Source organism: Adelges cooleyi, unplaced genomic scaffold (assembly GCF_023614345.1).
Source record: "Adelges cooleyi isolate 19-005CV unplaced genomic scaffold, UGA_ACOO_1.1 ACOO_flye_CR_arks_rails_tigmint_CR_PRNA_1, whole genome shotgun sequence".
In the NCBI taxonomy this organism is placed as follows: domain Eukaryota; kingdom Metazoa; phylum Arthropoda; class Insecta; order Hemiptera; family Adelgidae; genus Adelges; species Adelges cooleyi.
Genome location: NW_026095751.1, coordinates 5,864,575 through 5,885,101, shown reverse-complemented (window position 1 = coordinate 5,885,101; position 20,527 = coordinate 5,864,575). Strand labels below are relative to the sequence as shown.

The window sequence follows — 20,527 nt, the reverse complement described above, 5'->3', positions numbered from 1 at the left end:
TGTCTATTGACACATTTCAATTGTTTACTATTTTTATGTTGCATTCAATTTGGTAAAATGTATTTAAAAGTATTATTTCAATTTATACAATTTATCTGTATCTATTTATATAAAAATGAATGTTTGTTTGTTTGTCCTTTATACATTAGTACAACATTCATCCGATCGCCATGAAACTTTGGGAAGTTGTTGAGTACACTCCTGTGAACTCCTGTGAACTGGCATAGTAGTTTTCGAAAATTCCACCCCTAAGGATGACCTCAAACACGAACTTTGTACTTTAAATAAGAAATATTTTTCGTTGCTAACCCAAAATAAACACTTTGTTTGTAACCATGGTAACCACGGTACTCAAGCGAATGGTAGGTGATGATTAAAGGAACAGGTCGATTCTGGGGACGCTATTAAACATTGGAACTGAATCTGGAGCTGGAACCGGGACCCTTGAGTAAGGGGGGACATAATCAATACAATGTAATGTACGTGTGTAGATAAAAAAAACCGAGACGAGGTATGCTAAAGCTCTACATTATACAACCTGGAGTACTGAGTATCTTATAAGTAATTATTTTACTCAGCCCTGGCAAACTAAATCCCGCGCAACGTCAGGTCCGGACAGCTTGTTACTTAATATACCTTCTATTGTGTTTCAGCTCTAATATAAAACGCTGTCAACGGATCTTCGTGGGATTATTATCAATATAAATTTTAAACAAATAGTATATTTTCAACACATAACAAAGTACAAATTGTTTAAAATCGTGAACAAGTTAGAAAACTTTCGTCTTTATTTTTAATACTATACATTTTTCAAGAATGTTAAATTAATTATTTTCAATTTAAAAAGGTAATAAAATTCATATGTTTTCATTTTTAATAGAAATATTAAATGTAGTTATTCAAAGGCAAAATCAAACCAGAAAATTGTTTTCTTTAACACAATTAAAAAAAAAAAATGTTCTTTATGATAAAATTGACATCAATAATAATATATTATAGAATGTATAGGGACAAATCGATGGTTTTTAAATTTGTTGTAATAATTTAGTAAATAAAATAATATTTATATAGAAATATTATTTATTAACAAATATTATTATAGGAGACATATTAAATCTCACTTTTTTTATATAGTGGACATAATATCTTTTTTTTTTAATGAACACAATTTTTTTGACATGCATACTCGCATAGTTTATATTGGTTTTACAAAAACTATCATACTTTACACATAATAGTGCGTGACAGTACATACCTTATTGAAGGATGGTGTTTTTGACTTTTATTTTACCTGTCGTCATGTTTTCATTTTTGAACACATGATTATATTAAAATTAATTGACAGGTGTAAAAGTTTCAATAAAATAGTATTTAAGCACACGTGTAAGTTGTACATTTTGTAAATTAATTTAGCTCTATTTTTATTAATTGTTTGAAATATACTTTTTTATGTTTTTAATTACTTTCTAAAAACCGTATTTAATTATAATACCTAAAATAATCCGACGGAATACGTTGTATAGTCTATAGGTATTATTTTTTGTATGTCATGAACATTGTATGACTACATATTGTATACTTCTAGTCTCTAAAGATAAATAGGTGTGTGTGATAAATTATCAATAATTATAAAGACAAATTGAGAAAACCATTTAAAAAGACGTTATGATAATTCGATAAAAATTTAGCTACCCATAATGACTCCTCAGTCCTGTGTTAAAAGTACCTTTAAGTTTTTAAAAAATTATATTTTCATGAAAATTGCCCATACTAAACCTTTTAATGGTGGGTACAACGACCAGCCTTCTCTTAGTAACATTATTCATTAATTTAATTTGTGCTGTCAATTAATGATAGAACAATAAGGAGTTAGAATTGAAAGATTAGACACGTTCATACAGTGCACTGAGAAGCTCAGGGCAAGAGCATAATATAATCATTAATAATAGTAATTCTTTGAAGACAAAGGCATTTCCTTTACACTCTTTCAATCTCAGACAAGCGTCCACAGTTATAAAGTAGAAAAGGATACTTTGATTTTTCAAAATGGGATGTACAGTGCACAATGACAAGATTTGAGAAGGGGTGTGCTGATCAATATTTTTTAATTAACAATGAAATTGTTTAATCGATGCATTTTAACTAAAGTCTTGTAATCGGTTACAAAATACAAAATTGAATTAGGTAGCCATTAGTAATAATAAGGTACCTATTTTTCATTTATTTAAACAACTGGTCAACAATCATACTATAAAATATATAAGTTAGGAATACTTTCAAATGTTTTTCAATGTCTTTTCAATAAACTATTTAATCTATTAAATAACTTTTTATTACTTCACATTGAAGACACGAATTTAAAACAAAAACCAAAATATATTTATGTTGAGCTTTTTTTCACTAAATCGGATTTTGGTCTCAGAATATTCGATAGTGTTCAGAAAAACTTGCCAAATCTAAAAGTTTACGTCATACCTAGGTTCAGAAAAATTATAAGATTTTGTGTAAGATGTTTTAAGTTATACAACGGTGAACGGTTTTATCAGTTGTCACTTGTCATACCTTTGTGAATTTTTATTTTGACATTATTTGTACACATTTTTGAATTTTCTATTATGAATACTGAACATTTTAAATTTTAGACTTAGCACGTTTTTCCCGAGCACCATCGAATTGTTCTAACATGACTAGTTAATATTTTAACCGCCTCCAATATTGTAAACTTTTTCAGCGTGTTTATTGTACGTCAGAAAAATCCTTTAAAATATATTTCAAATAAAATTGTTTAGCCTTATTTCTTTGTTGAATTTATAACTAGTCTCAGAATTAATACTAAATGTTTAGTTTTTTTAACAAAACAAAAATGTTAAAAATGTATTTTTGTTTTGTATGCTGCTTACAACTTTAGTGGTGAATTAAAAAACAAATTGACTTGATAAAGAAAGTCTGATACCATGTCGGATTCAGCGAAAATAAACGATTACTTAACAGACGCAAACGGCTACAGGCGGAGGGGGCGGAAATGACTCTCCCTTCATTAGTATATAAAATAAAATAAATACAATATGTACTTGATAATACATTCATTGATTTTTTATTTCAATTGGTTTTAGTAATTAGTTAAACCTTAAAAGTATGACCATTAACATGGTAAGATCTAACCAGCATACCTATTTACTATGTTGGCGTAAAAATTTGCAATTAAAAAAATAGTTCTCAAGATATCCTTTGTATACATTTAATTTTTTGCTACTAACTTTATAATTATTATAATGTAAATATTTGGTTTCCCTTTAAAGCATAGCACACTAATTATGTATATTTTATGAGTATTTAGACTATATATATATACGTGTATGTACATACCAGGAAGTAGGTATAACAGTGGGTAACTGTATAATACATTGTTGTATGCTTAGGTACCTACTAGAAATAATCGTCACATCCTAATTTATGTATTGTATTCAAATTAGCTATAGCTTCATGCGAATTCTGAACGTATTTTTCTTTAACAATTCAAAGGCATCATATTAAATAGTGTCTACAATCATATTAGTTGCATTGAATTCTGGGAAAATTTATAATTTAATTAATTCGCAATTAATGTGAGTTTTTATTTTTAATTTTAACTTATGGTCAAATTATACATTTTTTAGACTAAAAAATACATTTTATTTTAGCTTCCATAATTTTATAGTATATTTTGTTTATAACCTCGGATGATAGAAATAAATAAAACCATGTCCATTCATTGTTATTCTCCAGCAACTGTATCAAAACACAAAAAACCGTGTGATGCATGGTTAAGCATTCATGGAAATGTATATGATGTCACAAATTTCATAACAGTGGTAAGTAACACCGAGAGTATCTCAATTTATGTCATTGTCCATACTTAATATCGAAATTGGAAACCTTAGCCCCATCATATGTTTTAATAGTCTCCCTAAAAGCATGTACAATTACACCCAGAGGCGTATCAACATTTTTAACGTCCCTGCATAAGCACAATTTGGGAGATTGAAGTAAGTTAGGTGAATGGGCATAAGCCATCGCCTTTCCTCCACGTATATAATCTAAATTGGCGGTCAACACTTAACAAAGTATTAATATTGCATTAGACATATTTTATGTATGTTTTGTAGCACCCGGGAGGAGAGGAAGTTCTTGTGGAAGCGGCTGGGACAGATGCAACTGCCTGTTTTGACAGCATAGGACACTCAAACGAAGCTTACAAACTGATGAATGATTTGAAATTAGGAAAGCTATCGGATCAAGACGAGGTAATATTAAATTTAATCACTTACTGTTAAATATTACAACCCGATATTTTCGGTAATAAGTATTCACTATTAAGTGCCTATGAGATTTTCATAAACCTCAGTATAGAAATTACCAACAGATATATCATTTTATTGTACTAAAAGTTCTACAATATACAAATTATATTTATATTTATATTATCATCAATGAATATAATCATTTTTCATAATAATTTGATCAATTATATGTACAAATTAAAACATGAACATCGAAACAATTTATGGATTGCAAAACTATATAGTATATACTAATGCCCTGTACAACCCAATTTTACAGCAAGGACCAAAATACATGTATTTTATTTACACATAAATTCCTATAATCAGTACAAATATTCGACAGCTTTAAATACTTACAAATATAAGTAATTCAGTATAATATATTGTTATCCTAACTATAACTTACTTTTTGTTCCCAATAATATTATATTTAATCGTATCATATAAACTAGTAAGTATATTATCAAACTGTCATACAATGTTTCGGATATCGATTTCCTTATAACTTTCGTTGTCAATTCGTATTATTGTGTTCTATATGTTTTAAATGTTCCTAACAAGGCTGAGGTTATAGTACTATACCTACCTACCTTAATAATATTAGATACTAACAACAAAGTATTACGCGTCGCAAATCGTTAATATAATAAATGTATTTGTAATTTAAATTTTTTGAATAACTCAACTCCGCAGTGAATGAACAACATACAGACGGTGTAGAAATGACTGTTTTAATTTATATTGATGTTCTACCGTATAGTATGGTATGGTCGTGGGTAATAAAAATAAAATAAATTATTTGGACGGAAATTATTATTATATAATGTCATGCGTAGCCATTGAAAAAATATTCAATTATACTTTGATAATCATACATACACGAGTGCAGATTACATACCTATACCTAACCATTATCATTTTTTTAATTGGTCATCTCAATAAACTCATCCAAGGTAAAATAACGTAAGTCGTAACTAAACTGTCTCTACTCCCTACAAATAACAATAAACTTATATTAGCTAATAACAGTATAGGTATAATTGAAGTTTTATGATGTATGTAATTTTTACATTTACATTGCCCATTTTCAGAACGTAGCTGTTCAATTGTTAATAAAGAAGTAGAACGCGAACGCTAGAAATTACTTTTAATTACAGTAAACAATTCTTATAAACATTTAATAACTCCAACCTAAAAGTTGAAATACTTTTTACATATAGGTATGCATTTTTATTTGAAAATGTAAGAAACAAACTACAAAATATGAACATTTTGCTATGGGTTTTTTAAAAATGTGTTTCCTAATATTTTTTAAACGCTTTAAATTTATTTAATGTGTTTTTTGAAAATATACAAAAAAGTATTAATTTTGTTAACTTTAATTATGCCGCATATGCCATATATTCGGTATAGATACCATATATTAATACAATAGGTTAAAAATACTATTTAATACTACAGTGATTAACAACTACGGTCTATGATTATAAATCAACACATCAACGAAAAATTACATTATTATTTATTATAATTATTATTTCATTTTTAACTGTGTTAAGCACGTGATCTATTATATCGGGAAATAGATGTAATTACGATTGCCGCGGTTATATTAGGCTTATTCACAAAACATTTTAATTTAACCATGTGAACACAATATATATCTCTAATTGGCAGAAAAAAATGGTAAGGTAAGGTTTAATTGCTACGAAAAATAATGATTAATTTGTTAGAATAAAAAGTAATTATACAGCCGATCCTAGTGCTGTCGTCTGTCGATAGACGTGTCATAGACAAAACTGCTGGTGAATTCAAACTATGACGGGTTACAAAACTAGGAGTCCTATGAATACAATCTAAATTAACAAAAATCATTATTATAATAGGATAGACTCTTTTTAAAGAACTCACTTCACTTGATTTATCAATTTTTTTTCGTATTAGATATGTTTTTTAAAGTATGAAGTTAATAAAACGAAATATTATTAAATTAGTAGTAATGAAGTACATGTTAAAAGTATTATAACAATTAATTATCCAAGTATACTATAGTAATCTACTTACAAGCATAACCAGCTATACAGCCTAGGTTTACATTAAACGTTTACATTTCTGTTTCATTAGTTAATAATTGTCTCGATGACCTCCGACTGATGCTATTAAATTTTAACCATCTAATGTCATCTGTATATTGCCTATACTTGGTCTACAAAATGATTATTGTCATGAACATTTTTTTACCATGCTTTAAAAAATAAATGTATACAACGTAGTGCAAATAAAATAACTATTTTTTAACTTTCGAAGACGAAATTGTTTTATTAATAACTTCTCAGCTTTTAGATATTGGAGTTTTCTTTTTTTGTCTGTAGACTAGATATCTATTTTTTTTATACGTAGACTAAGTTTTTTTTCTTAATTATTTTGAATATGTTTCAAAATAAAATGTAGTAGGGGAATAGCGTGGCTAAATACGCCAAGCTTAAACAGGAAATACTTAGAAATAAAAAATTTAGCAAAATCACATTGTTTTAATTCAAAATCGAATTAACAATTATTCATATACGGCATACCTACAACCTACGTCATAGTCAGCAGCATAATTATTAAACTTTGAAATTAATTTTAACTGACTTTCTCTGTTTGACCTCGTATGTTTGTATGATATAAATTATAATAAATATTAGAGTGCTCCTTATTTTGATCTTTTACGAATTTTCACGGTTTCCACCTCCCAGTTGTCTCCAAATGACATAAAAAAAATAATGGTATATCAACTGTGCTGTATGATGAGTCGTGCCAGTGAACGCATACAGACATATATATATATATATATAAAATTCATACATATTTTGCAAAAATTAATAATTATGGAAATAATATATTTATTTAAATATTATACTTAAATTAATGGTGAGCGAGCCTAGCCTGCGCTTTTATGAAGGGACGTCAAATATGTAAAAATACGTCTCTGTCATTCGTATTTTTTACAGAAGAAATAAAGACATAGTAAACAGCTAGTCGGTGGCGACCAACATCTGAATTATTGTTAAAGCACAAAAATATTGTCTTAGTCATAATATAATTAATAGTTAAATACATAGCTAATGGGGCATGAGCTAGACCTAATAGGTATTTTGACGTTTTTTTCTATAATAAAAACAAAGTATTTACAAATCGGCTCCGTTGGCTGTATTTTAAAGTTCTTAGATTCATATTATGATGATGACTTATGCTTGGATGTTTGCGAAATTACACTGTCATTAATAAAATACATTATCTAATCTCATCCGTGCGCCGTATATGATATTGAGCACATAAAAACAAACTATGTAGGTAGAGCTTATATAACTGTGCGCTCGTCAGAGGTTAACAACCAAAACAAACAAAATACAGATTACCAAGTGATTTATATAAGAAACAGTAAAGGATAACGTTTTGCGTCTTTTGCGTTTAACACAAATGCAGAATACTCGGCCGAATTAACTAATAATGACCGAATTGGTCGTTTTAAATGTGTACTATAGTGAGAAAAAAAATGTTTTATCGTTTTTTTTTTGTGACCGTATCCCAATAGTTTGTTCTTTAAGGTAAATAGTCCCTGGCTAATTTGTTATCACCTATCATTTTAAGCCTTAATAACTAGTGCCCCCCCCCCCCCAAAGAAATTCTGCCTACTGTACTGCTTCTTAGGATTAGGTTTATTTTTTAGTCTAATTTTACTTCATAAATTCATATATTCATATATTGATTATAAATACAATAGTAAATATAAGGTATTTAAAATTAATGGTTATAGGCTATGACATTATTCAATTGAAAGCTATACAAATCATGTTTGCCAAGATATTTTTTTTGTGCTTACACACAAATATAATATATAATATTTTACACTTTACCGTTTGTTTTTAATTAAACTATTCCAATTTTCATTCAAGGTTTTCACAACAAAATATTTACACGCATATTATGTGTGTTACTAATCAGATTACACGTTTGTTTCAAAATGACATCATGCTTCTAATTTTTATTTTGTGTACCAATATTGTGATGTACCTAGTTATTTTCTCTGTTATTACAACTGTTTGTATTTATACTTGTTTATATCATCATTTCTATTAGAAGTGTTGCCGTAATAAATAACCGTGTAACAGAATTCTGCTGCCTGCATAAGATTAACTAAAAACTACAATTTATGTATTACTGCTTACGTGAAACATTTTTTTTTAATAAAAATCATTTTTATAAAAACGATCGGATCAAGTCGACACTTTTATAAAATATTTATTAGATAGGTATGCCCTATAAATTGCCTCTTACCCAAATTTGATAACCCTCCACTCTCCCACGGTAGAGACGGTTAATATTTTTTTTTTTGTGCAATTTTAAGATTTAAGTGCTGAAAATTAGACGAAGATAGTCTAATATATAACACGAACAAAAATGTTTTTTATTATGAAAATACTATTTTTAAGACTATTTTAGGTCTACTGATTTGAAATTTTGTATACAGTCTATTAAATAAATACTAATTATTATATCTAAATAGACCTCTTTGTTTTAAATAATTCTTCTATTTTTTTTTTTGTATAGATAATAAATTATTATTATATTATGCTGCCATAATGTTGGATTATACTGTCATTAGTTAATAATGTACTTGGTTAGCTTAGACTTTAGATTTTAGACTATTCTGGTTTAGAATGAACTGGTTTATACTGAACTAGTTTTTTATCTGGCCCCTCGATGTCTTCTAAACCGTTATTTCTTCACGTAGCAAGTTTATAAAAACAACAGAAATTGTCCCTGGAAAATACTTTATATGACTTAGGTATAGATTTTGAAGTAGAAGAGGTGGCCCTTGAAAATCGAGTAAAACACCCATCAAATTTCATATTTTTTAACTAAAAATTACGGTGTGCTATTAATGTTTTGAAAATAATAGAATTTTTATTATTATTGTATGGAATATTCTTCAGACTTAGTATTGTAAATAAACGTTAATAAACCAAAAGTCAAAAATCACATTTAAAATATTTTTAAATATTTAAATAAAGCAAAATTTAACTTAAATTTACTGTAAATTGTAATCTTTAAACCACAGTTTAGTATACATAGTATAGGTAATTAAATAAAACCAAGTAATACATATTTATAGAAAAAGTACAAAATGTAAAATAATTCCAATAAGACCTTGTTGTTCATTTAATGATATAAATTAATAACCTAGAACAGCTTTTTTTAAGATTCCTAGATCTAGTTTTTAATGTTTGAATTTGTTTTTAATTATAAGCATTTTATAACATCTAAAATTAAATGTACATAACATTACCTGTTCAATTTAAATAATAAACACTAATACAATATATTATATTCTTTAATTCAATATACGTTTCTATATAAAAAAACATATAACTAATGCCTTTAAAAAGTGACTTAGTTTTAACCTTCGCCATTTTTTTTGATCTCATCAAATAAAATATTTCTTTAAGAATATTAACAATACATTTTAACTGACAAAAAAACAATTATAATTTTCTAAGTTGGTCATTAGAAAAAAAATCGTTTTTTTAAAAGCTTATTCATTAAGGCCAGAGACGGTGATGTAACCTGAACATTTTAAAATCTGAAGTCAATATTTAATACTAGTATGACAATAATTTTTGAATAAAGGTAGTTCCTTCTGACATTTTGGTATTTAATTGAAAACCGTTTAGAGACCGTTAGGCGTTTACCGGTTTACCAGCGGTTGTCGTTGTGCTTGTAGGTATGTAGTACCAAATAAATTGTGCTTTAACACAAATTACAGTCCGAGTAGGATAAAGAGCTAACTACACGAATCCCCACCCCTCAACAATTGGTTAAAAAAGTAAAAACTATAGATAGCCGCCGTCGCCGCTGCACCAAACAGCACGGCAAGCCGCAAGGTCAACGCGCCGGTGACCGACGCACGCGACGTTTTGCGGTACAACGCGCACTCACACCAAGTCTAGACTCTAGTCACCGCCGCCTGATAGTAGGTTTACCGTTCAACATTTTTCCACCGATCACCACGTCATCCACAACAGCTCACGAGTCTCATACTCACCCCTCCATCTGTTTGCTTGCCGCAGACCTCGACTGAGTTTGGCCTTGTCGCCGTATAAACCGCTCCGCTGATAATAGCTGCTGCGCTGTAGTCGGCATTCGGCAATCGTTGATCGTTGCTTGTTTCACCCTCGTAAAAGTTGTGACTGGTATCGCTTTTAAGTATAATTTAATGACAAAAAATCCTATTGTTAATATTACTAACAATTTGAGTTTCATTTATTATTAGTTATACGTGCGTCGTATATAATATTATCGTTGTAGTGTTTAGCTCGCGTTCTAGTGGGTTGTTCATTTTTTTAGTACTAAAATAATTACAAAAAAAATTTCTAATCATGACCGAACAAGAAGTGAAAAAGTACTCTATGGCCGAGGTCCGGCAACACACCGATGCCAAAAGTCCATGGCTCGTGATTAATGATAGCGTGTACGATGTAGCCGAATTTTTAGCCGATGTATGATTCTATGATCTCAATGTCAACAATCTAGTTTTTATGGTGTACCTGCATTTACTAATTTATAAAATACTCAATATTTTTGTTTATAGCACCCTGGTGGTGAGGAAGTCTTGTTGGAACAAGCCGGTAAAGATTCGACTGAAGAATTCGAAGATGTCGGTCACTCGAGTGATGCCCGAGAAGTAATGCAAAAATACAAGATTGGTGAACTCACTGATGTAAGTTTTGTTTATAGAACATACACCTTACTACAGAAAAAATATAAAACTATTATTTTTGGTTATTCTAACAGGCCAAATTAGTATACATATTGACCTATAAAAATTATCTAAAATAAAAAAAATTTGGTCAAATATATGACTAAAGGTTTTAACTTACAAACATTTCCTTCCCCAGACTTAACGATTTAAAAAAAAAAAAATAAGCCCTTCTAATTTTTTACTAATAGCCATTAAAATATAAATAGTTGAACCTAATTGTAAAAAAATACATCTATTTAAGGAAGTAAGTACTAATTTATGTATACATTTTATTTAGTATAATACCTTGTTATTATATTTAATAACAAGGTGTATGTTATTGACATTTTTTTAATAATGTTTTAAGTGTCATAACAATAGCAATTTTACTAATAGTTATTTTACCATGTAGAAATTGTTTTCTTGAATTAAGTCAAACTTCTATCTGTAGTTTCATTAAAAAGTTAATGACTGAAAATTGGAACCTTTAATATTGAACAGTTAAATACTGCTGGGCACGTGTTATAAAATCAATAGTTAAATTTCAAATTATTAACTGGTTAAGGGTGACCCCTAGAGGAATAAATATTTTATGTTTAAAAATTGTGTTACATAATAATGTTTAAATTGTAATTTATTTTAATCGAAAAGTTTATTCATATTGTAGTAATACTGCCCTACTAAGCAAAATCACCGAAACTAAAAAAAAAAAAAATAAGTTACAGAAAATGTGAACAATTGGTTTTTTAAAAAAAATTTTTTTTTTTTGAGTTTTCGGCAATTTTGCTTAGCAGGTAGTATAATAATTAGTTGATCTTAATTATATATTCTACATTGTTATTTTTACTTAGAAACTGCAGACTGCTGGCATCATCATAATTAATACTTTGTTTTTTCCTTAGGAGGATAAAGTAAAAAATAAGAAACCCGAGATCCAACCTAGATCAACATCTTCCGGCGAATCTCCAGATGACTTTAGGTTTGTTATTTAAGTATAAAAATGATTTAAAAAAATCATTGTTCATCGATAATTTATTATTTGTTTAGTTTAATAACTTCCATAAAGAGACTTGATCAAGTTATCTTAAATTATTTAGTTGCTATTTTTTAATCATACTAAACAATATCAAATATTAAATATTATGCACTGTACGTCATATAACTTGATTATACAAAGTTATCCGACCAGTTCTATGAAGGTTAAACTTCTATAATGAATGTAAATTCTGATTTTGTAGTTAACTGTGTATACTTAACAATCAACTATTAACTATAGCGTAAAGCTTAAAAACAGTTACAGGTTAGGTTTTTTTGTTTCACCTACAAAACTGGTTTATTAGTATCATTTACATGTTATCTTGAACTAAAAATTTTAAACTAGTTAGTAAATCAGTTAACATAATTTTCAGTAGGGGAGAACTACATATATTCTACTATTGGTGATAGATAAAAATTATAGTTATTTCATCAGATTCATTTAGTATGATTGATCACTAGGAGGTTTAATTAAATTAAGTTTGAAAAACAAAGTATTTAATTAAAATAAAAAAACACAATTTTTAGTTTGGGATTTTAGTATGATGTATTCTTATTTCAATTTAAGTCCAATTTCAAAAACTAATTTCATCTAATACATATTATATTTATAACCCAAATGTATCTATTTTTATAGATTCTTTTAAAGAGTGAGACATTTGTAACAGATAAAACATTAGTATTAATACTAAAATAGATGTAAAAAAAAGTTGTTTTATACTGTATGGAAATTAAAGTATATTTTCTTTTTTATTAACCCGACCAAACGACTTGCTTTAAATAATAATTCAAATTCAAAAAATTATTTAAAATATCTGGTTATTTAAAACAGTTAAATTAAAATGTAATTGAAGTAACTCATAATTTTCAAATTATTGTTTATTTAATTAAAAAATACCCAAGGACCAGGGTTGACTAAACAATTTATTTTTATAATATTTATAATAAGAATTTTTTTTTTCAGCATTTGGAAAACATGGTTGTTGCCATTGACACTTGGAATACTGGCCATCTTTGTTTATCGATACTTTATTGCGTCTTAAAAGTCCTACATTTTTTTTATACAGTTAATAAAGCAAATTATTGTAAGCCAAAGTTCTGGTACAACTCGATTCTATATACATATACAAAATTTATCTTTAATATATTTGTTTTTTATGAGTGGTGGTAAAATTGTACACACTGCATTCCATTATAATATATTTTTCATTTAATATAATTTTTTTTTTGAAAAAAATTACGAAATAAGAGATTTACCTACAAAAATATGTATTTTCAAACACATGCATTATAAAACTAAGGTTTATTTTAATTAGTGTAGAACTTATAGTTTATATTATGTGGTATTTAGTATAATAATAAATTATGTTGCATTTGTTAAAAAGAATTATTTTAATTAATTAATTATTAAAGAATTATTGGACCATTTAAATTAAACATATTTTTCCTAGTTATAATTTTAATTATTATTGAGCCAAAACAACAATGACATATTGATTTTACAATTTCATAGTCATTTGATATTATGTTGCATCTTGTAAAGAGTTCAATACTAATTTAATAAGAAACGAAAACTGTACAGTTTTATTTTCTTTTATTAAAGTTGTAGCACAAGTTGAAGTAGCCCCTCTAATCCAGTGAAGCGGTCTCTACTACTATTAGGAAGTGCATATCATGAGTCAAATGTCATGGCCAAGTGTCGTCAATGTAGGCCTGTCAACTGTGTCGTCTTGGAATTAGACTTAGTGTGTTCTTGATAGTCGCTCGCTTCAACAGAAAGTGCTTAGTGTACTGAACCTAGGAGTAGGTCACGACTATCCTCTACCAATGGTTAAAGTTGGATTGTACTATTTTCGTGGCTTTTGCCGATAGTCACACTGGGTTAAAGAAAATGTTTTATATATTTTATACGCTTATCTATTGATTATGTAGTAATTTATTGACAATTTTTTAATACAATTTATATTAAACTAAAAGTTTCCAAGTGATATCAAAAAGAAATCCATATTAATATATATATTGATTCTAAATCGTATAGTTTTCTGAGTAGGAATTTGAATTAAAAACACATGTAAACACTGTCATTATATCCCATTAATTTATGACACCCATATGAAAGATGGCAATCGTCCATGTAATATAATCAATTTATATTCAAAATTGAGTTTCCAAAAAAGCATACAGTGTGGTCTATCTACGTATGTTAAATCCATTTCTTAAAAATTGAATAGGTCCAGAATTCAAAATTAATATGATCTTTAATTAAGATAATTTTATATAATTTATCCTTAAACTAAAGACTGAAAATATTTCATTTTTTTTTTTAAATTAAAATAAAAAATACATACATTTTTAAAAAAAAGAAATTAATTATTCAAAATTTTAGACATCAATAACAAATTTTGAACAAATATATTCGCAGCAAAGCACTGGTGTAATAACTAATTGTTATTTCAAGTTTTCAAGAGTAGGTTATTAAATTTAGTTATTACACCCAACAGAATCCTATAAATATAGTTTTTATACATTCCCCCCATGATATTCATGATACATAAATCCATTTTCAAGTTACTTATTTTTGATGATGATTGGTTTTTTCTACATAAGTTTAAAGTTTAAATTGGTTATTTATGTTTTTAATTTTTTTTTTCTAAAAAGTGCTATCATAAGAAAAAAAATTGTAAAAACTAGATCTTTACAAGTTATTTTGAATATTATGTCTGTTATTTTTGATCAACCAAACATTTTTTGTTAAAAATTCGCATTTTTGAATTAAGTCTGTTTTTTTTTAAATAAATCTATTGTTAACACTTAACGAGGTTTCAATGTTTGATATGTCATTGCGTATTATACCATATTATTAAACTTGACTTATCCTCGAGTAAAAAATTGAATAATCAGTTTCCAGTGTTTGTACTTTGTAAATAATTTTTTTTTCTGAACTGAAGTAGTAGACTTTTATAAAGGAAAATTTAATTTTTTACACCTGCGCGTATAAATTTGTAATTGCGTACTGTGCAAGATAAATTATTAAAATTTGAAATATACAAGGTTATTGCACATATACCATTCTCTATCAAACATTCGATAATAAAAACAAATAAGTCAGTGTAAAGGACGCCAATTAATATCAAGTATATTAACTTTACAGTAAAAAAGTTCTAAAAATAAATATAGCTATAGTAAAGTATATAATATATATATAGTATATAGTAAGTATAGTATAATCAGGCCCCGAACACTGTAAAAAATTAACATAGGTAAGACACTTATCACACAAAATCACGGCGGCCATCTTCTTAAGCTACACCACTAAATGTTAGATCATTGTTACGTAATTATTATTTGGTGTGTATGGATCATAGACCTATAAATCATTTAGAATATAGGTATAACATAATATTAAATGGATTATGGACTTTACAAAATGGCTGTTACTATTTTGCCTACATTGAAACGACCTTTCTGCTTTCATCTATTCTGTGGTAAAATTGATAAACCCTTACGCTGCCATTTTGTTTCTGAAGATAACAATTCGAGACGATGTGCAATAAACTGTATATTTCATCCATGGTCTTGTGTAACCTACACTGCTACACTGGGTAGAAGTGTAAAATATTCAGGATTATCTACAAGCTTGATTCACGATAGCGTTAAAATATAAAGATTACGAATTTATTAGAAGAGCTAATAAATATTATTATTATAACATTAACTAATAATGATTAACGAATAGTAATTATTAGATTTCTAAATCCATTACAAGGGTTAATTGACAGAGCAATAATTATAGGAGGACGCGTTAGTCGGGGCCCCCATTTAGTGCGGTGTACGTGGCAACACTGTTTCCCGGTGTAAACAACAACACAGCAAGTTAACCATACATTTTCTGGGCCGCCTTTTCGCCAATTTTCTGGAGCCAAAACACAGTTATTATCAAATAAAGTTTTTCTAAAATTTTTGTTACAGATTTTTACTATAATTTTTTAGTAAAAACTCCCGTCCGATATTTAGTTTTGTATTTGGCAGTTAGCTTAGTCGTTCGAGTATACTTCAAGAAAACAACTGTGGTCACATATTAGTAATGGCGAACCATGAAATTCGAGTATCCAGCAGCAGCTCCTGTTTAGTCGACGACGTCAAACAAAGTATGTTTAACCGTTCTTTAACTCTACAACGTTTTTTGTTTTGTTATGTAAACAATTACATTACTATTGAATTGCTATTTGCAGGAAGTGCAATGCAAGACGAATCTTTCAGGAAGTTGCGTGAAACGTTTACTATCCAGGGTAAAATTGGTGCAGGAACATTTAGCAAGGTGTACTTGGCCTACGCAAGAGGTGATCCTGAAAAAAAGCAATACGCCATCAAGCATGTAAAACAAACAACACATCCTGAGAAATTACGTCGGGAATTATTTTGCTTACTGAGAATCGGGTTAGTAAGCCTTTAGCTTGTAGTCATAAATTGTCCTTGGCAAATGAATATATTTTTACATAATATGTATCCATTGATATATTTAAATATTTTTTTTAACTTCTAATTATTATAATAATAATTTATAAGAGAGTTTAGGCTAATTATTATAATCATACATTTATCAACATGTCTATTTATATTTACAGTGGTCAAGAAAATGTTATGGGATTGATAACATCGTTACGAATTGGTAGTTCGGTTTGTTTAGTCATGCCTTACTTCAAGCACGATCATCCTTTGGTGAGTAAACTTAATGTTTGAGTTATTTAACATTTGAATTACATTAAAATATATTTTGTTTGCTCAATTTTCATTGACAACTTTGTCACTTTCAGTCTTATCTTTGTTCAATGGATGTTGACGAGCTGAGGTTGTATATAAAAAACTTGTTGATTGCTCTTCGAAGAATTCATTCATTTAATATTATTCACCGAGATGTTAAACCCAGTAATTTTTTATATAATCGTGTTAGTTCAACGTAAGTATAGTTATAATGGTATTTAAAAATTAACTTGAGTGTTTAATTTGAAAACTATTTGTTATAGTTTTATGCTCACCGATTTTGGGCTTGCACACCCAATAATAAATCCTAGTAAACGGAAACCAATTAAAAGTTTATCTGATGATAAAACTACTGTACCCACACATAAACAAAGGAGTTTAAGTTGTGAATTTAAGGTAGTGTTTCAATATTCCTCAATGTAAAATATTCTTAATTCTTTAGTTTGATTATTTATATTTTTTATTTTAGGACGATCGTAAACGTTCTAGTTCAGTAGAATCTATTCGATTGAATCCATGTCAAAAACGTATTCTACAAAATATTGCTGACGGTAGTAACTCAATGTCAAATGGATGTAATCTGAGAAAAAGAACAAAGTTAATGATGCCCAAAAAACCGTTGCTAAAAGAAAATTCCCCTGTTAAAAAACAATTTAATGTTCCTAGGACAATCGTTCCTAGTAACTCGAGCGCCATAAATAGTTTATTCACTGTAAGTACATGGCTATAACACCATACTGACTGCTATATTTGTAGTTTTTTGAGTACTACAAAATATATATTTTTTGTTTTATTACCAGGACAACAATAATTTTGCTGTTCCTAAAGTGCCACGCATTACTTGTAATTGTGTAGGACAACTTAAGGTTTGCAATGTGTGCATTAATAGACCTGAAATGCGAGCACCTCGGGCGGGAACGCCTGGTTTTAGAGCTCCTGAAGTATTGTTAAAATATAAATACCAAAATACAGGTAATTAGTCCATCATACTATTTTATAGTATTGCTGTTTTATGTAAGAATTCTGTTAACTTGTTGTAAATATTTTTTTTTTTAGCACTTGATATTTGGTCTGTTGGAGTCATTATGTTAGAAGCAATGAGCCGTTGTTATCCATTTTTTAGTGCAGAAAATGACTCTACTTGTTTGGCAGAAATGATAACTGTTTTTGGAGATAGGGCCATTAAAAACGTGGCTAAAATGCTAGGTAAATATCAAAACCAGAGTTGTAAAAAATGTATTCCAATAATGAATAACATTATTCATGAATAGAGCGCGGGTCTCTTAAATATTTATATGAGTTTTAAAAACTTTAAATACACATTGTGCTTACATTAACAAAATATGTTTTAACTGAAACAAATCTGTGTTCTATTCATGAATAAATTTATTTTTATTTTTATTTAAAGCTATAAAATAAATAATGAAAATAACATAGAGTATAAATAATTTTATTTGTAAAAAAAAATATTAATTTTTTTTTTTCTGAATAAAACATTAAATATATTCAATAATGCATGTCTCTACAAAGCACGTTTAAAAAGTTTAAACTTTAAGTAATTTTTTTTTTTTTTTATTAGGTCGAAGTGTTATTTGTGAAGTCCAAAAACCACCTCTCGACTTGAGAGCGATTTGTCGCCTTCTTTCTCATAGATCTCGTGTACAGTCTATTAACCCGGCGGCAGTTTCCTCTAGTGATGGTTTGGAAGCTTGCACTTTTTGTTTAAAACCAATACAGTTGTCCGGCTGTGAAGTGTTTTCAGATAGTTGCAGCTGTTACTTAAACGCTGCTGATGATTTTCCTTATCCAGCATACGATCTCTTGAAAAAATTGTTGTGCTTAAATCCCGTAGCCCGAATAACAGCGGATACTGCTTTAAAACATCCATTTTTTAAAATGGATGCTAAGAAAATATAATTTACTTATTTTTTAATTGGCCTTAAATCCATATACTTTCCTTTACACTCATCATTTTTTCTGTTCAATCTGTTACTTGAATATTTTTCGCCATATGTTGTGCCTCGTTGTTTTGCATTGCATAATTATAACTTCCTTCGGTTTACTTATTGAAATTCATATTTATTTTTTAATTTAATTAATCTGTAAAAAAAAGTTTGAATGAAAAACATTTCTATTAGCTATATTATGTAGCAATAATACTAATCAACGTACTTTTTTTGGCATAACTTGTTTTTTTTTTGATTTGACAGAATAAAAAAAAATTTTGTAATAAATTTGTGTAATTGTATTAATTATTTGTAAATTAACTGTATTAATTATACATTTTGTATTTAAGTCAATATATATTAATAACTTATTATTAAAAAGTATTAAGTTTTTTTTTTATACTTTTTTAGTTTTAATGAGTTTACTACCTAGTCAAACTATTAGTTTCATGATTAGATATCACAATGTTATATAACAATTTCTTTTTGTACTGTACTTTTGAATACATAAATACTGTTATGTTTAACCTAGTTATACCAAAAAATGATAATGAAATTAGTTAATTAAGATTACCTAAAAACATTTTTTGGAGTTTTATTGTATTATTAAATTAATTGACAGATAGGATATAAAACTAATATTTTTTGTATTATTTTTTACACTTTTTACTAGTTAATTATAATATAAATTGATGTAAATGAATATTAAAAATTTAGACATAATTTTTTTTGATATTGAATATTTGAATGTCATTAATTATACATGTACAACTTTGAACTTAAAATGTTGGAAGTAATTCTTTAGCCATTTTTTTTTTGTTACTTCAGCTGTTTTATTACTTAAAATATTTTTTTTATGCCGACTGTTCTTTGAAATTGAACATGGAAATACTTAGCTTGTACATGCTATAATTATTGAAAATCTAAGTTAAATTCAACTCGAATGTTAAAAACGAAGTAACTTAATGTTTTTTTTATTAATGCTAAATGTATCGGGAAATTTTTATAAAACGGATACATTTGGTTATGTTTTTTTATATACTGTATTATTACTAATTTCCTCTTGTACTTAATGGATACAATACCTCACAGGCCTGTAAATTATGGTAACTATTGTGTGCGAAATGAAACTAAGATAAGGGTTAAATCAAAAGACTGTCCAATTTAAGTTAAGTGTAATTTCTTATGCTGTATAGTGGTGTGGTTATTTTTATTGTGTCGTCATAATTTATTTGTTAGTAATAGGTAAGAAATGTTAAAACGTATTTATTCCCTATCGTTTCCAGTGTTATGTATTTATACATTTTTGTTTGTAGTCAAAAAAATAATATACATTGTCCATTTAGTAATTTATTTAATTGTTGAAATCCATTATCACTTAGTAAAATTATTACAGCTCTGATACTTAAGTCTTGTTTTTTTTATAATATTATACTCCATTGTAATTTAAATGTGTAGCTATTAAATTAATGGTCAGTGAAAGTGTCCCCATTGTGTTATATTCAGTTGTTATTTTTTTACAAACGTATTACAATTATATTGTTAAATTATTCAAAATGTACCTGTACTATACATAATTCACGATTTAATATCGTTCATATACTGTTTGTAGTTGTTTACTTGATTTGTGTATTGAGACATTATATGATCTTACATGAATACAATAAAATATTGTGTTT

At 27.6% G+C, this 20,527-nt stretch overlaps 2 protein-coding genes across 2 annotated transcripts; both read left to right on the top strand.

The window, feature by feature from the left end:
- The first annotated feature begins 3,610 nt into the window (after positions 1-3,610).
- On the top strand, positions 3,611-13,339 carry LOC126832922 (cytochrome b5-like). Its single transcript, XM_050563967.1, has 5 exons — positions 3,611-3,851; positions 4,146-4,283; positions 10,957-11,085; positions 12,009-12,085; positions 13,106-13,339. Exons 1-5 carry the CDS (start codon positions 3,720-3,722, stop codon positions 13,182-13,184), a joined length of 555 nt encoding a protein of 184 aa, XP_050419924.1. The 5' UTR covers positions 3,611-3,719; the 3' UTR covers positions 13,185-13,339.
- A 2,676-nt stretch (positions 13,340-16,015) lies between these two features.
- LOC126832911 (cell division cycle 7-related protein kinase-like) lies at positions 16,016-20,250 on the top strand. The gene is made up of 9 exons (XM_050563955.1): positions 16,016-16,289; positions 16,374-16,578; positions 16,767-16,860; positions 16,956-17,098; positions 17,166-17,298; positions 17,372-17,614; positions 17,703-17,874; positions 17,959-18,108; positions 18,482-20,250. Exons 1-9 carry the CDS (start codon positions 16,226-16,228, stop codon positions 18,817-18,819), a joined length of 1,542 nt encoding a protein of 513 aa, XP_050419912.1. The 5' UTR covers positions 16,016-16,225; the 3' UTR covers positions 18,820-20,250.
- Positions 20,251-20,527: the final 277 nt, after the last annotated feature.

Bases quoted from the DNA above. Each gene is read 5' to 3' on its own strand.
- LOC126832922 (XM_050563967.1), top strand. From the start codon at position 3,720: ATGATAGAAATAAATAAAACCATGTCCATTCATTGTTATTCTCCAGCA. The intron at 3,852-4,145 runs GTAAGTAACACC...TATGTTTTGTAG, and splicing joins TCACAAATTTCATAACAGTG to CACCCGGGAGGAGAGGAAGT. The intron at 11,086-12,008 runs GTAAGTTTTGTT...TTTTTTCCTTAG, and splicing joins AGATTGGTGAACTCACTGAT to GAGGATAAAGTAAAAAATAA.
- LOC126832911 (XM_050563955.1), top strand. From the start codon at position 16,226: ATGGCGAACCATGAAATTCGAGTATCCAGCAGCAGCTCCTGTTTAGTC. The intron at 17,615-17,702 runs GTAAGTACATGG...TTTTATTACCAG, and splicing joins CCATAAATAGTTTATTCACT to GACAACAATAATTTTGCTGT. The intron at 17,875-17,958 runs GTAATTAGTCCA...TTTTTTTTTTAG, and splicing joins ATATAAATACCAAAATACAG to CACTTGATATTTGGTCTGTT.